Genomic DNA, 14,898 nt, shown 5'->3' on the forward strand with positions numbered 1-14,898 from the left:
CTGGGTGGCGCAGTCGGTTAAGTGTCCGAATCTTGGTTTTGGCTCAGGTCATGATCTCAGGATGGTGAGATGGAGCCCCATGACAGGCTCTGTGCTTGGTGTGGAGCCTGCTTGGGATTCTCTGTCTCTCTCCCCCTGTCCCTCCCTCCCATGCTCACTGGCTTGCTTGTTCTCTCTCTTTCTCACTCTAAAATAAATAAATCTCAAAAAAAAAAAAGATGTGTACAATGAATAGCAATACCTGGGAAACAGGAAAAAAAGAGACCCAAAATTACACAGTAATAAGAACATAAATATGAAATGTACCTATACTGATGAGAAACACAAGAGAATTGCCTTATATTCAGTAGTTTAAAGTTTCATGTTCATTGGTTATTATGGTTCCTTAACAAACTACAAATCCTTTTTTCAAAAAATTGAGAAAATAATACATTTTCAGCTTTATAGACCTTCTACTGAATTCCCAAGAATATGTGAGGTGAATTGGCACAACCTAAGTTGTTTGAAAGAAAGTTAAATGTCTAAAATTCCTATTATTACTACTCCTACTACTACAAATCCATAATCCCTTAACCACTCTAGTATTTCTGAATGAAATATGTGAATGTATAAATATTTATATTAAGTAGGACAAATGAAGACTAAAGTAATTCAGGTCATGTCTTCATAGCTTTTTGGAATTTCAATCAAGAGACTGTTAACCTGTATGACCAGTACTATTTGATGGCTTGACTATCTTTCTATCTATCTATCTTTCTTTTCTTTCCTCTCTTTCTTTTTCTTTCAGCAATCTCTACATCCAACGTGGGGCTTGAATTCAGGACCCTAAGAACAGGAGTGGCATGCTCTACTGACTGGGCCAGCCAGGTGCCCATGATGGCTTGACTTTCCAATGCAGCTTGAGACACTATTCCCCAAATATCCATAATTAACTTCTCATTTTAGAGATGGTTTATACCCTAACGTATTTATAAGTATCTATTTCAATAAATAAATTACTTGAAAATCTCTTAAATTCACTCCTTTCCTATTGCCATTGCTTCCACTCTAGCCCAGGCACTCATGATTTTATAGCTATCTTATTATTCACCCTCGCATCTACCTCCCTGACTATAGTGCTTCTCTTTAATCAATCCTATACATTGCTACTAGAGAAAATCCCACATGCGTTTTATTAAAATCTCTTATTCAAAGCCCATGATGGCATCTTACTGCTTCAGATAGTTATAAGCTACTCTGACTGATATTTCTTAGCCCTCTATGTCAGTGGTTCTCAAGGTATGGTCCCCAGACTAGCAACATCGGCAATAAATATAAGAACTCAGTTAAGCTCTGGATTTTTGATTATGCATTTTTCTGAGGTGGCTGCAAACTCAATTTTTAAAAAACAAACTAATTTGGGCGCCTGGGTGGCTCAGTCGGTTAAGCGTCTGCCTTCAGCTCAGGTCATGATCCTGGGGTCCTGGGATCGAGTTCCGCGTCAGGCTCCCCCGCTCAGCGGGGAGCCTGCTTCTCCCTCTGCCTCTGTCTGCCGCTCCCCCTGCTTGTGCTCTCTCTCTCTTTCTGTCAAATAAATAAATAAAATCTTAAAAAAAAAACTAATTTACTGTTTAAAATATACAGAATGAACTTTTTAAAAAAAAACCTTGCTTTTTATTCATAAATCCTTCTCAATTTTGTACATCTGAGTTGATGTTCTAAAAAAAAATACTTTGCTTTTTATTCATAAATCCTTCTCAATTTTGTACATCTGAGTTGATGAAAAGCGAAATATTTTTCATAATCTTAACAAAATTTAAATAAATTTATTACAATCAAAATTCATCTCCACAAAAATTGTTTCTGTTGCCATTTTTAAAGGAAAACTATTACCTGTATAGATTTTGTGGACCCATCTAATAATAAATACAACCATGAAATCCATAACTTGTGTTCCTGTGGACACCCAGCAAGCACACTGTATAGCTGCGTATCATATACATAAAAACACTGTGTAAACTAACTGTACCATCAGTCTGAAGCCATGTTAACTGAACATAAACAGTAACTGTCATACTAAATTTTGTCAGCTTTCAGAGTAGGAAGAAGACTGACAGAGAAATGAACTCCTAATGAGATCAAATTAAACTCAATACACTTGAATTGCCTGGTCCCACAACATGGCCCAAGATGCTCTACTACATTACCTGGCAAACCGCTCCTTATCATTAGACATCTGATCATCATCACACCTAAAAAAGAAAAATAAGATTAGCCCAAAGCATTATACTTGTTGTATCTAATTCATCTGAAATAAAAACTAGAAAGGAGTAAAAATATTCAACAGAAGAAAAAAAAAAAAGCCAATGGAAAAGCATCACAAAGCAATAGAGATAGTAATGCCATCCCAAAGAACTTAGGAAACCCATGACTATTATTTGTCAGGTTTCCGATGTTCTCCTTTACCATTACTTATGAGACACTCCAAAAAAAGAGGATGATCTCATGAGGGCACAACTGACTGCCCTGTCAACACCACTCTGAGATTAGGGGTAGTTTTAATTATGGCAAAAAAACAAGGAACATAAAATTTACCACCTTAACCAATTTTTAGAGTACAATTCGGTAGTGTTAACTATATTTACATTGTTGTGCAACAGATCTATAGAACTTTCTAATCTTGCAAAACTGAAACTCTATACACACTAAGCATCATCTTCCCATCTGCTCCCCACACAACCCACAGCTCCTGGTAACCATCACTGTACTTTCTATCTCTAATTTTGACTACTTCAGATACCTCATATAAGTGAGATCATATAGTCTCTTTTTGTGACTGACTTATTTTACTTAGTATAATGTCCTCAACATTCATCCATGTTGTAGCATATGCCAGGATTTCCTTCCTTTTTAAGGCTGAACAATATTCCATTGGACATATATGCCAGATTTTCTTTATGCATTCATCTGCCAATGGATATTTGGGTTGATTCCACCTCTTGGCTATTGTGAAAATGGGGCAGTGCACATGAGTGTGCAAATATCTAAGACCCTGTTTTCAATTATTTTGGATATTTATAACCAGAAGTGGGGCTGCTGAATCATACGATGATTCTGTTTTTAGTTTTTTGAGGAATCTCCATACTGTTTTCCAGTGGTTAAATTTACCATTTACATTCCGACCAACAGTGCACAAGGGTTCCTTCTTTTTCACATCCTTACCCAACATTTATTTTCTGTTTCTTTGATGGTGGTCCTCATCATGGGTGTGAGGTGGTATCTCACTGTAGTTTGAATTTTCATTTCTCTAACGATTAGTGATGTTGAACATCTTTTCATAGGCTTGTTGGCCTTTTGCATACCTTCTTTGGAAAAATGTCTATTCCAAGTCATTTGCCAATTTTTAATCAGGTTTTTTTTTTTATTATTGAGTTATGGTAGTTCTTCATATATTATATATATTAACCTCTTATCAGATACATGATTTGCAAATATTTTCTCCCATTACATGGGTTATCTTTTCACTGTTTTCTTTGATGCACAGAAATTTTTAAGAGATAGTTTTAAATTATGACATGAACAATGTTCTTCCTCTCTCTGATCAAGGAAACACAATCCATTCATCCCAACAACTTCTACTTAATAAGCCAATAAATCATATCTGCTAAAGAAAGAAACTACAGGATTTGCTGAGGGAGGAAAACCTAACTTTAAAAACACTACTCTACTCTCTGGATGATCTAAATTTTCCTCTTCTCACTGCCACAGGATATAGCAAAGATCTATTAACTTTGGACAAGAAGTGCTTTTGGGAGATAGGTTAAGTGTCACAAAATTTGCAGTTAAACCAGTTATTAAATTAGAGCCAAAATTTATACTGCTCCTTCACAGGCTGTAAATCCTCAACTAATCCAACCCCAAGAATTTTCAGTTTTTGAAAATAACCGGAGAACAGAAGAAGAATGGGCAAACATGGAGATGTAACTGAATTCCAGCTCAAGTACAAATGGTCTGTTCCTAGGACACAAAATATGCTTTAAATCAGATGCTACTAACTTCTAGTGAAAACACGTAACCTAAACTGGAAAGAGAGACCTATAATTTATATATTAACTTTAAATCTCAAGAATGAGTCTTCTAAATCCTTACTACTGAAAGTATGGTCAGTGGCTGGAAGCAGATTCCAGAAATGAATCAGAACACAGAACCTTGGGCCCTACCCCAGGCCTACTGAATTACATTTTTTTGGTAAGTAATCTCTAGGCCCAATGTGGGGCTCGAACTCACCACCCCAAAATCAAGAGATGTATGCTCTACCAACTGAGCCAACCCAGACCAAATTACAACTTTCAAAAGTAGCATCAATCAAGGAGATTTAGTGCTGACTTAGGGATACAATGCAAGTAAGGCTTTCACACACTGACCAGAGTGGAAAATTCCAATTGTTTTAAAAAAAAAAAAGATAAAGAAATTTGGTGATGCCTCTCTCAGGCATAATGACCCACTAGGTAAAATGAATTGTGACAGTCTTTTTTTTATGGTTGGGGAAAGAACAAATAAACATTTCTGGATCTGCATATAGTTTGTGACTACTAGGTTTTGTGGAAATGAAGACAATGACTCAGGGCCAGAGCTAACTGAGAAATATAAATAAGACTAGTGGTGGGGCGCCTGGGTGGCTCAGTCGGTTAAGCAACTGCCTTCGGCTCAGGTCATGATCCCAGGGTCCTGGGATCGAGCCCCTCATCGGGCTCCCTGCTCGACGGGGAGCCTGCTTTTCCCTCTCCCACTTCCCCCTACTGTGTTCCCTCTCTCACTGTCTCTCTCTGTCAAATAAATAAATAAAATCTTAAAAAAAAAAAAAAAAAGACTAGTGGGTACTTCTATGCCATTCATATGCACAATACAGTTCCACCAATAGCATCTATCATTATAGTAACAGATTCCCAATTGGAAGAATTCCCAGAACTGTTTGAAAAGGTCTATCCTTGGGTGCCTGGGTGGCTCAGTTGGTTAAGCGACTGCCTTCGGCTCAGGTCATGATCCTGGAATCCTGGGATCGAGTCCCACATCGGGCTCCCGGCTCAGCAGGGAGCCTGCTTCTCCCTCTGACCCTCTCCCCTCTCATGCTGTTTCTCTTTCTCTCTCTCTCAAATAAATAAATAAATAAATAATTTTTTTAAAAAAAGAAAAAGTCTATCCTTGGGATGCCTGGGTGGCTCAGTTAGTTGGGTGCCTGCCTTCAGCTCAGGTCCTTATCCCAGGGTCCTGGGATGGAGTCTGGCATCAGGCTCGGCGGGGAGCCTGCTTCTCCCTCTGTCTGCCGATCCCCCTGCTTGTTCTGTCTCTCTCTCTGACAAATAAATAAATAAAATCTTAAAAAAAAAAAAGGGGGGGTCTATCCTTCCCCCAAAATTGAAATATCTTCCCCTCTTCACATTTATTAATACTCATTAAGTCTCAAGAGCTCTTTTGGAGAATTATTTTCTCCAATGTTCTGCAACTATTTCTTTATGGTAGCCAAATTACAGTTATTTTCAAGAATATCTGGTAGGGCTCAGCAACTAGTTAGTAGTGAGAAATATAAGCCTAAATAAAAATTACTAAAATGAAAAAAAAAAATAGATGTCTCCGATGGAACTTAAGCATTATAAAAATAAACAATGGCAAGGATTTTACAATATGGACATCCTCCACACAAAAACAAAAACTTAGGACATTATGAATGTATGTACACACATATACATTGAAACACACTTACATATGTACTGAATATTTCTAGAAGGATACTCAATAAACTGGAAACTGTAGTTGTCTAAGGGAAAGGGTCTGAAGTGGAAGGAAGACATACCTGCACTACACATAACTACTTTGTACTGTTTAAAAACTTAAAAAATATATTACTTTTTAAGATCTAGTTAATAGAAACAAATGAAATCTGGACACTCACATAATAAAATAATGGCTTTTTTTTTTTTTAACAGGGCTCCTTTATTTATTAAATATTTGTTACTCAACAAAGTAGACCCACCTAGGTAATATTTTCAACTTTGGAAAGGAAAAATGGCAAGTTGCAGTCAAGGTTATCTTCCTTTCTTTGACTCTTACTGCTTTGGTCTTTAGCAGGAATAAGTATTTCCCTTCTCTGAAAGAACTCCCCCATTAATATAGCAAAAAGTCCATTTTCAGTGCTCCAGAAGATTCAATATTCAAGGATACAAATTCTAATTCCGGCTCTGTAGAAGTCAACAGGTATCAGAAAATATGAAAGGTATATTAATGACCCCCCAAAGAATTACACCTTAGCCTCCTAACACACTGATTCAGGACTTGGGACATAAAATTTACTTTGGCCAATGGAACACCAGCAAATGTCAATACAAAGCAAAGACTTGATAAGCACTTAGACTGGGCCTTGCCTTTCAGATTGTAGCCACCGGCATGTAAAGAAATTCAGTTTGACCTCCTTAAGGATAAAAGACCACAAAGAAAACAGAATAACCATCCAGCCAATCCACAGCATTTGAGAAATAAAAAATTGTTATTGTTTTTAAATCACACAGCAACTAACTGTAACAAAGGGTCTTGGAAATTCTCTGCCCTCTCTTCACTGAGCTCCTTCCTCTGGAATCATTAACAAAATTCTTGAAAACTTTATAGTTTTCAACAGGAAACTTTAGTTTTAGGATACAGCACTCACCTTAGGCCTAAGGACAAAAATACTACAAGTCAGAAATAAAGATCATGAACTAATTTTTAATTTCAGAAATCTAGAGAAAAAATGTAAAAATCTTACCTCAAAAATTTACTGTTCCCTTCTCCATCATCATCAAAATCCAACCTGGGTAAAGCCAACAATAAATATTATAAGCCCACTGACAATACAGAACACTAAGAAATTAAAAATTCACTACCCACAAGCTATCTGAACACCCACCCAAATGGAAGAAGGAAACGAAGAAGTGGACAGAAGTCAAACGAAGATATGTAACTTCCCCTCTTGTACCAAACTGGGCAATCAAGAGAGTGCCCACTGCTACCTTACATTTTCCTAAGTTGGCAGTCCACCTTTGCCAAAGTTTTGTATCAGAGTACAACCTCTACCAAAGGTACAGGAATCCACTCAAAAATGAAAAAAAAAAAAAAAAATTAGTATGAATAAGTCAGGTCCATTTTTCAATTCTACAGTTTAAGGTATGTTACTAGATTTCTGAAACTTATTCCAAAACAGTGATGTTATAAGTAAGGGAGCAATTTAAGATCTCAGAAGGTTATTAATTAATGCTTCTTTACATCACACATCTAATAAATATGTAATATATGATACATTCAAGACAATGCTAGATGAGAGGAAAACAAGAGACTTGCCCTCAAGGGACCCTCTACCTAGACAAATACAAATATAAAACAAATGAGAATAGGAAAGTGCCATGTGAGGAGCACAAGCAATATGCTATAAGTCATTTAGTGAAAGCAGCAGTGACTTTTATTTCAGGGGATTAGGGAAGATTATAGGTAACAAGGTAGGCCAATCTCCTATTAAACTAAAATGTACCACCTTAACCCAGTGATCACTCGGCATCTCTACTAGCCTCATAACCTCACATTCTGGGTCTCTAGATGGATTACATATGAAGTACACAGTGTCAATCCTGAAAGTGTTCATTCCTCTTCCTCCCTGTTGCCCCCTAATTACTTGTCAAAATCTACCCAATAACTCCATTTCCATGAATCTGCCCTAAAGAAAATAACTCAAGGGCGCCTAGGTGGCTCAGTGTTAAGCGTCTGCCTTCGGCTCAGGTCATGATCCCAGGGTCCTGGGATCGAGTCCCACATCCGGCTCCCTACTCGGCAGGAAGCCTGCTTCTCCCTCTCCCACTCCCCCTGCTTGTGTTCCTGCTCTTGCTCTCTCTCTCTGTCAAATAAATAAATAAAATCCTTAAAAAAAAAAAAAAAATCACTCAAAAGAGAGAAAAAATTTATGTACAAAGATGTTCACCGAGCATTACATGTAATAGCAAAAACTTCAAAACAACTTAAATATTCCAAAATAGGAACTGAATACATCCCTTTATGTAATTTAAAAATCATGTTTCTATAAAATATTTAACAATATGAAAAAAAGGTTATATATGGTTAGGTGAAAAGACCAGGCTGTATAAAACTATATAATTATAGATTACAACTACTAAAAAGATCTACATATAAAGAATGAAGAAATTATACTAAAAAACTGATACGAGATAGTAGGATTATTGCTATTCTTCTTTCTTTCTTTCTTTCTTTTTTTAAAGATTTTATTTATTTGACAGTGAGAGATACAGCGAGAGAGGGAACACAAGCAGGGGGAGTGGGAGAGGGAGAAGCAGGCTTCCCGCTGAGCAGGGAGCCCGATGCGGGGCTCGATCCCAGGACCCCGGGATCATGACCTGAGCCTAAGGCAGACGCTTAACGACTGAGCCACCCAGGCGCCCCGTATTCTTCTTTCTATTTTCCAATCTTTATTTAAAATAATGTGTACTAATGAGACGGAAGAAAGAGAAATTAAGGAGTCAATCCCACTTATAACAAAACCATAAAATACCTAGGAATAAACCTAACCAGAGAGGCAAAGAATCTGTACTCAGAAAACTATAGAACACTCATGAAAGAAACTGAGAAAGACATAAAGAAATGGAAGAATGTTCCATACTCATGTCTATGCTACCTAGAGCAATCTATACATTCAATGCAATCCCTATCAAAATACTATCAACTTTTTTCACAGAGCTGGAACAAATAATCCTAAAATTTGTATGGAACCAGAAAAGACCCCAAATAGTCAAAGGAATGTTGAAAAAGAAAACCAAAATTGGTGGCATCACAATTCTGGACTTAAAGCTGTAATTATCAAGACAGTATGGTACTGGCACAAAAACAGACACATAGATCAATAGAACAGAGAACCCAGAAATGGACCCTCAACTCTATGGTCAACTGATCTCCGACAAAGCAGGAAAGAATATCCAATGGAAAAAAGAGAGTCTCAGGGGCGCCTGGGTGGCTCAGTCAGTTAAATGGCTGCCTTTGGCTCAGGTCATGATCCCAGGGTCCTAGGACTGAGCCCCAGGTCGGGCTCCCTGCTCAGTGGAGAGCCTGCTTCTCCCTCTCCCTCTGCCTGCCGCTCTGCCTACTTGTGCTCTCTCTCTCTCTGTCAAATAAATAAATTATAAATCTTAAAAAAAAAAAAGAAAAGAAAAGAAAAGAAAAAGGTCTCTCCAACAAATGGTGCTGGGAAAATTGGACAGCCACATGCAGAAGAATGAAACTGGACCATTCCTTTACCATACACAAAAATGAACTCAAAATGGATGAAAAGACCTAAATGTGAGACAGGAATCCATCAAAATCCTAGAGGAGAACACAGGCAGCAACTTCTGTTTCCTTGGTTGCAGCAACTTCTTGCTACACACATCTTCAGAGGCAAGGGAAACAAAGGCAAAAATGAATTATTGGGACTTCATCAAAATAAAAAGCTTTTGCACAGCAAAGGAAACAGTCAATAAAACCAAAAGACAAACGACAGAATGGGAGAAGTTATCTGCAAATGACATAACAGATAAAGGGCTAGTATCCAAAATCTATAAAGAACTTATCAAACTCAACACCCAAAAAACAAATAATCCAATCAAGAAATGGGCAAAAGACGTGAACAGACATTTCTTCAAAGAAGACATACAAATGGCCAACAGACACATGGAAAAAATGCTCAACATCACTCAGCATCAGAGAAATACAAATCAAAACCATAATGAGATACCACTTCACACCAGTCAGAATGGCTAAAATTAACAAGTCAGGAAATGACAGATGTTGGCGAGGATGTGGAGAAAGGGGAACCCTCTGAAATTGTTGGTGGGAATGCAAGCTGGTGCAGCCACTCTGGAAAACAGTATGGAGGTTCCTCAAGAAGGTGAAAATAGAGATACCCTACGACCCAGCAATTGCACTACTGGGTGCAAAGATACAAACGTAGTGATCTGAAGGGGCACCTGCACCCCAATGTTTATAGCAGCAATGTCCACAATAGCCAAAACTATGGAAAGAGCCCAGATGTCCACTGACAGATGAATGGATAAAGATGTAGTATATATACAATGGAACACTACTCAGCCATCAAAAAAAAAGAAAGAAAGAAATCTTGGCCATTTATAACGATGTGGATGGAACTAGATGGTATTATGCTAAGCGAAGTAAGTCAATCAGAAAAGACAATTATCATATGATCTCACTATGATATGTGGAATTTAAGAAACAAAACAGGGGTGCCTGGGTGGCTCAGTTGGTTAAGCGTCTGCCTTCAGCTCAGGTCATGATCCCAGTGTCCTGGGATCAAGCCCCAAGTCGGGCTCCCTGCTTGGCAGGAAGCCTGCTTCTCCCTCTGCCTCTGCCTGCTGCTCCCCCTGCTTGTGCTATCTCTCTGTCAAAACAAAACAAAACAAAACAAAACCTTAAGAAACAAAACAGAGGATCATAGGAGAAGGGAGGAAAAAATAAAACAAGATGAAATCAGAGAGGGAGACAAGCCATAAAAGACTCTTAAACGTAGGAAACAAACTGAGGGTTGCTCAAGGGAAGGGGGTGGGGGGATGGGGTAACTGGGTGATGGACATTAAGGAGGGCATATGATATAATGAACACTGGGTATTATATGAGACTGATGAATCACTGTCCTCTACCTCTGAAACCAATAATACATGTTAATTAACTGAATTTAAAAAAATTAATTGAATTAAATTAAAATTAAAAGAATGTGTATTACTTTTTTATTTTTTAAGATTTTATTTATTTATTTGACAGTGAGAAAGGGAACACAAGCATAGGGAGTGGGAGAGGGAGAAGCAGGCTTCCCACGGTGCACGGAGCCCGATGTGGGGCTTGATCCCAGGACCCTGGGGGATCATGACCTGAGCCGAAGGCAGACACTTAACGACTGAGCCACCCAGGCGCCCCTGTGTATTACCTCTTTTAATATATTTTCTTGATTACCAATAATACCCACTCATTTCAGAAAATCTGAAAATAAAGACAAGTCTCCCATTATCTCATCATCCAGAAATTGATGAGTATCCTTTCAGTTTTGCTATGCACATTACACATATTTCTTTCTGGCAGAGCAGTATGTTACATAAACTATAACCTCCCAACATATTGTGAACATTTTTCTGTACTGTTCCATTTCAAATATACTATAATCAATCCCCTGATTTTGATATTTATAATGCTTCTAATTGTTTGCTATTACACATAACCATAACACTGTGTTTAAGAGAGTGAACTCTAAACCTAACCTCCCAAGGTTCTTCGTATCAAACATCTTCCACTTACTGGCTTTAGAACCTTGAGCAAGCTACTTATTCAATGAGTTAAAATGTGTAAAACTCTTGGGAGACATAGCAAGTCTTAATATGTTACTCATGTTACCACCTAAACTCAAGGATCACTCTTGCATTATTATTAGCTGGTGAAATTTAAAGACTAGCTCTAGTAGCTACACAATTTTTCTTTTTGAGAGAGAGAGAAAGTTAGCGTGCATGTGTGAGTGGGGGGAGGAGAAAGAGGGAAACCAAGAATCTTAAGCAGGCTCCAGACCCAGTGTAGAGCCCCAACACAGGGCTCCATCTCATGACCCGAGATGAAATCAAACTGGAAATCCAGGTGCCCCTTAGCTACACAATTTTTAAAAAGAAAGCAAAAAGAGAAATTTAACAAAAAAATGGGACAAAATACTACCCATTCTCCCAGGCCTTTTTTTTTTTTTAAGATTATTTATTTACTTGGGGCATCTGCGTGGCTCAGTTGCTTGGGTGTCTGACTCTTGGTTTCGGTTCAGGCCATGGGTCATAGGATGGAGCCCTGAATCAGGCTCTGAGCTCATCGGAGATTTTCTCCCTCTGCCCCACCCCAACGTGCATGCACTCCCTCTCTCTTCCAAATAAATAAATCTTAAAAAAAAAGATTTACTTACTTATGAGAGTAATACACAAACTATACTAATAAAGAAAAAAATTGTAAAAGCAGCAAGACAAAAGAAGTCCCTAACTTAAAAGTGAAAACCCATAAGGCTACTGGAGATTTCTCGACAGAAACTTGGCAAGCCAGAAGAGAGTGGCATGATATATTCAAAGTGCTGAATGGGAAAAATCTGCAGCCAAGAATACTTCCCAAACAAAAACTAAAGGAGTTCGTGACCACTAAACCAGGCCTGCAAGAAATATTAAAGTGGACTCTGAGTGCAAAGGAGAGACCAAAAGTGACAAAGACAAGAAAGGATCAGAGAAAATCTCCAGAAACAACAACAGAACAAGTAAAAAAATAGTTATAAATACATATCAATGATTACTTTGAATGAAAATGGACTAAACACTCCAATCAAAGATACAGGGTGTCAGAATGGATTAAAAAAACAAGACCCAACTATATGCTGCCTACAAGACACTCATTTTAGACCTTAAGACACCTGCAGATTGAAAGTGAGGGGGTGGAGAAACATCACACAAATAGATGTCAAAGAAAGTCAGAGTAGCAAAAGAAAGACGAAGTAGACTTCTAGGTTCTTGTATTGTTTTAGTCCTGCTTTGGTATCAGGGTAGTACTAGCCTCATGGAACGACTGTGAATGTGATCTCTCTATTCCATTATTTGTAAGATTTTGATAAAGATTGTCATTATTATTTTTTAAATTTTTGTGGCGTTCGCTAATGAAACCATATGCCTTAGGTTTTTTTGTGCTGGGAAATTTTTGATTCCTAATTCAACTTTCATTCATGTTATTGGTTTAATAAGATTTTCTACTTCTTAGATTCATGATTCAATCTTGGTAACTTGTGCATTTTTAGAAATTGTTTTTTTCCTAAGTTATCGGATTTGTTAGAACATAATTATTTACAGTAATCTGTTATCACACTATGTATTTCTGTGGTTATCTATTGTATTGTTTCCCTTCCATTTTGGTTCTCATTTTGGTTTCTGAGTCTCCTTTTTTTCCTTAATGTAATTAAAGCATTGCCAATTTTGTTTATTTTTTTTGTAAAAACTGGTCATTACTTTCAATGTTATGTTATTGTTTATTATGGTCTCTTATTTATCTCTGATTTTTCTTTATTTCCCTCCTCTACTAAATGTCAGCTGTGTCTTCATTTTCTAGTTCCTTGTGCTATAATGTTACCTTGAGTTTTTTAATACTGGCATTTATAGCATAAATTTCATTCTAAGATCTGTTTTCACTGCATCCCATAGGTTTTAGAATATTGTTTTCTTTTGTTTTGAGGCATATTTTGATTTGCCATTTATTTGGCCCATTGCTTGTGCAGTAGTGTGTTGTTTTTTACATATTAAATATTTAATATTTACATTGCATGTTTTCCAGCTTTATTGTTGATCTTTAGTTCTGTACCATTGTGGCTGGAAAATACACTTGGTATGATTTCAGTCTTCTTAAATTTGTAATATTTGTTATGCTTTTTTTTTTTTTTAAAGATTTTATTTATTTATTTGAGACAGAGAGAATGAGAGAGACAGAGAGCACATGAGAGGGGGAGGAGGGTCAGAGGGAGAAGCAGACTCCCCGCTGAGCAGGGAGCCCGATGCGGGACTCGATCCCGGGACTCCAGGATCATGACCTGAGCCGAAGGCAGTCGCCTAACCAACTGAGCCACCCAGGTGCCCCGCTTTTTTTTTTTTTTTAAAGATTTTATTTATTTATTTGAGAGAGAGAGAGAGAGCATGAGGGGGGGAGGGTCAGAGGGAGAAGCAGACTTCCCACCGAGCAGGGAGCCCAATGTGGGACTCAATCCCGGGACTCCAGGATCATGACTTGAGCTGAAGGCAGTCGCTCAACCAACTGAGCCACCCAGGCGCCCTGTTATGCTTCTTTTTATGTGATTTAACCGGGATTCTTCTGTGTGTACTTGAAGAAAATGTGTATTCTATTTTTCTTGGATGGAATGTTTTACATATATCTTTTAGAACCATATATCCTGAAGTATGCTTCAAATAAGAAATGCTCTTGTTGGAAAAAAAAAAATAACTTTGAGGGTACTCATTTAAAATAAAGTATATCACAGAGAAGGTGGGGGGGACGGGTGAAATAGGTGAAAGGGATTAAGAGTACACTTGTCATGATGAGCACCTGAGTAACGATGTATATAGAATTATTGAGTCACTATATTGTACACCTGAAACTAATATAACACTGTATGTTAATTATATAGTAATTAAAGTAAAAATCTTAATAAAAAATAAAATTAAAAATATTTTTTTTAAATGCTGCATATAAAAAATACATATATTATATAAATATATATATAGATAAAAACAACAATTCTGTATAAGGAAAAAAATCCAGGGACTAAAGAGAGGTATCTGACAGCAGTGTAGTTAGTAACCAGTTGAAATGAGAGGGCTGGACATAGCAAAGAGGATTCAGCCACTAACTAAATCAGGCTGGCTTATAGGAGAGCCATTCATGACACTATACCCAAACTCACCCTGGTCGCCGCTTAATAGCCCTGTGGACAATGGCTCCTCCACCTTGAATCCCAGGCCCAGGGTTTCCTGAGGCAATGGCTGGACCCAGTGATGGTACATCTGATGTCATTTCTATCAGAGAAAAATGGAAATATACATTTAAGAAAGATAGTCCTTTCTTATCATCATCATCACCAAGTTAGCTGGAAGAAAGGCTCAGGTAGGGATGAAATCCCAGTAGTTTGCTAGAAAACCCATATGCTCATATCCAGATTGCTCTTCTTGAATTCTTACACTGGTGAAAACATACATTCCCTGTACTTCAGTTCCTCCCCCTTCACAGAGTCTGGAAGAGGGAGTACTATATTCTATCTGCAGCCTTCACTTTTATTTTTTATTTTTATTTTTTTTT

At 37.6% G+C, this 14,898-nt stretch overlaps 1 protein-coding gene across 6 annotated transcripts in view; it reads right to left on the reverse strand.

Annotated features, from left to right (window-relative positions):
- Positions 1 to 14,898, reverse strand: part of ARNT (aryl hydrocarbon receptor nuclear translocator) — a 73,830-nt gene that overhangs the window by 35,856 nt on the left and 23,076 nt on the right. For 5 of the 6 annotated variants that reach the window (XR_004676430.1, XR_004676429.1, XM_034989956.1 and 2 more), the window contains 3 exons: positions 14,507 to 14,618; positions 6,776 to 6,820; positions 2,187 to 2,231 (listed from right to left, as the gene is read on the reverse strand). Coding sequence is in view for 4 of the 6 variants with exons in the window: in XM_034989956.1 (XP_034845847.1) it covers positions 2,187 to 2,231; positions 6,776 to 6,820; positions 14,507 to 14,618 (202 nt within the window). In the remaining 2 variants the exon portion in view is untranslated. Of the gene's footprint in view, positions 1 to 2,186; positions 2,232 to 6,775; positions 6,821 to 14,506; positions 14,619 to 14,898 lie in introns of those variants that run through there. The other variant, XM_034989957.1, reaches the window with a different exon arrangement.

Source organism: Mirounga leonina, unplaced genomic scaffold (assembly GCF_011800145.1).
Source record: "Mirounga leonina isolate KUSES-001 unplaced genomic scaffold, KU_Mleo_1.0 Mir_493, whole genome shotgun sequence".
Classification (NCBI taxonomy): domain Eukaryota; kingdom Metazoa; phylum Chordata; class Mammalia; order Carnivora; family Phocidae; genus Mirounga; species Mirounga leonina.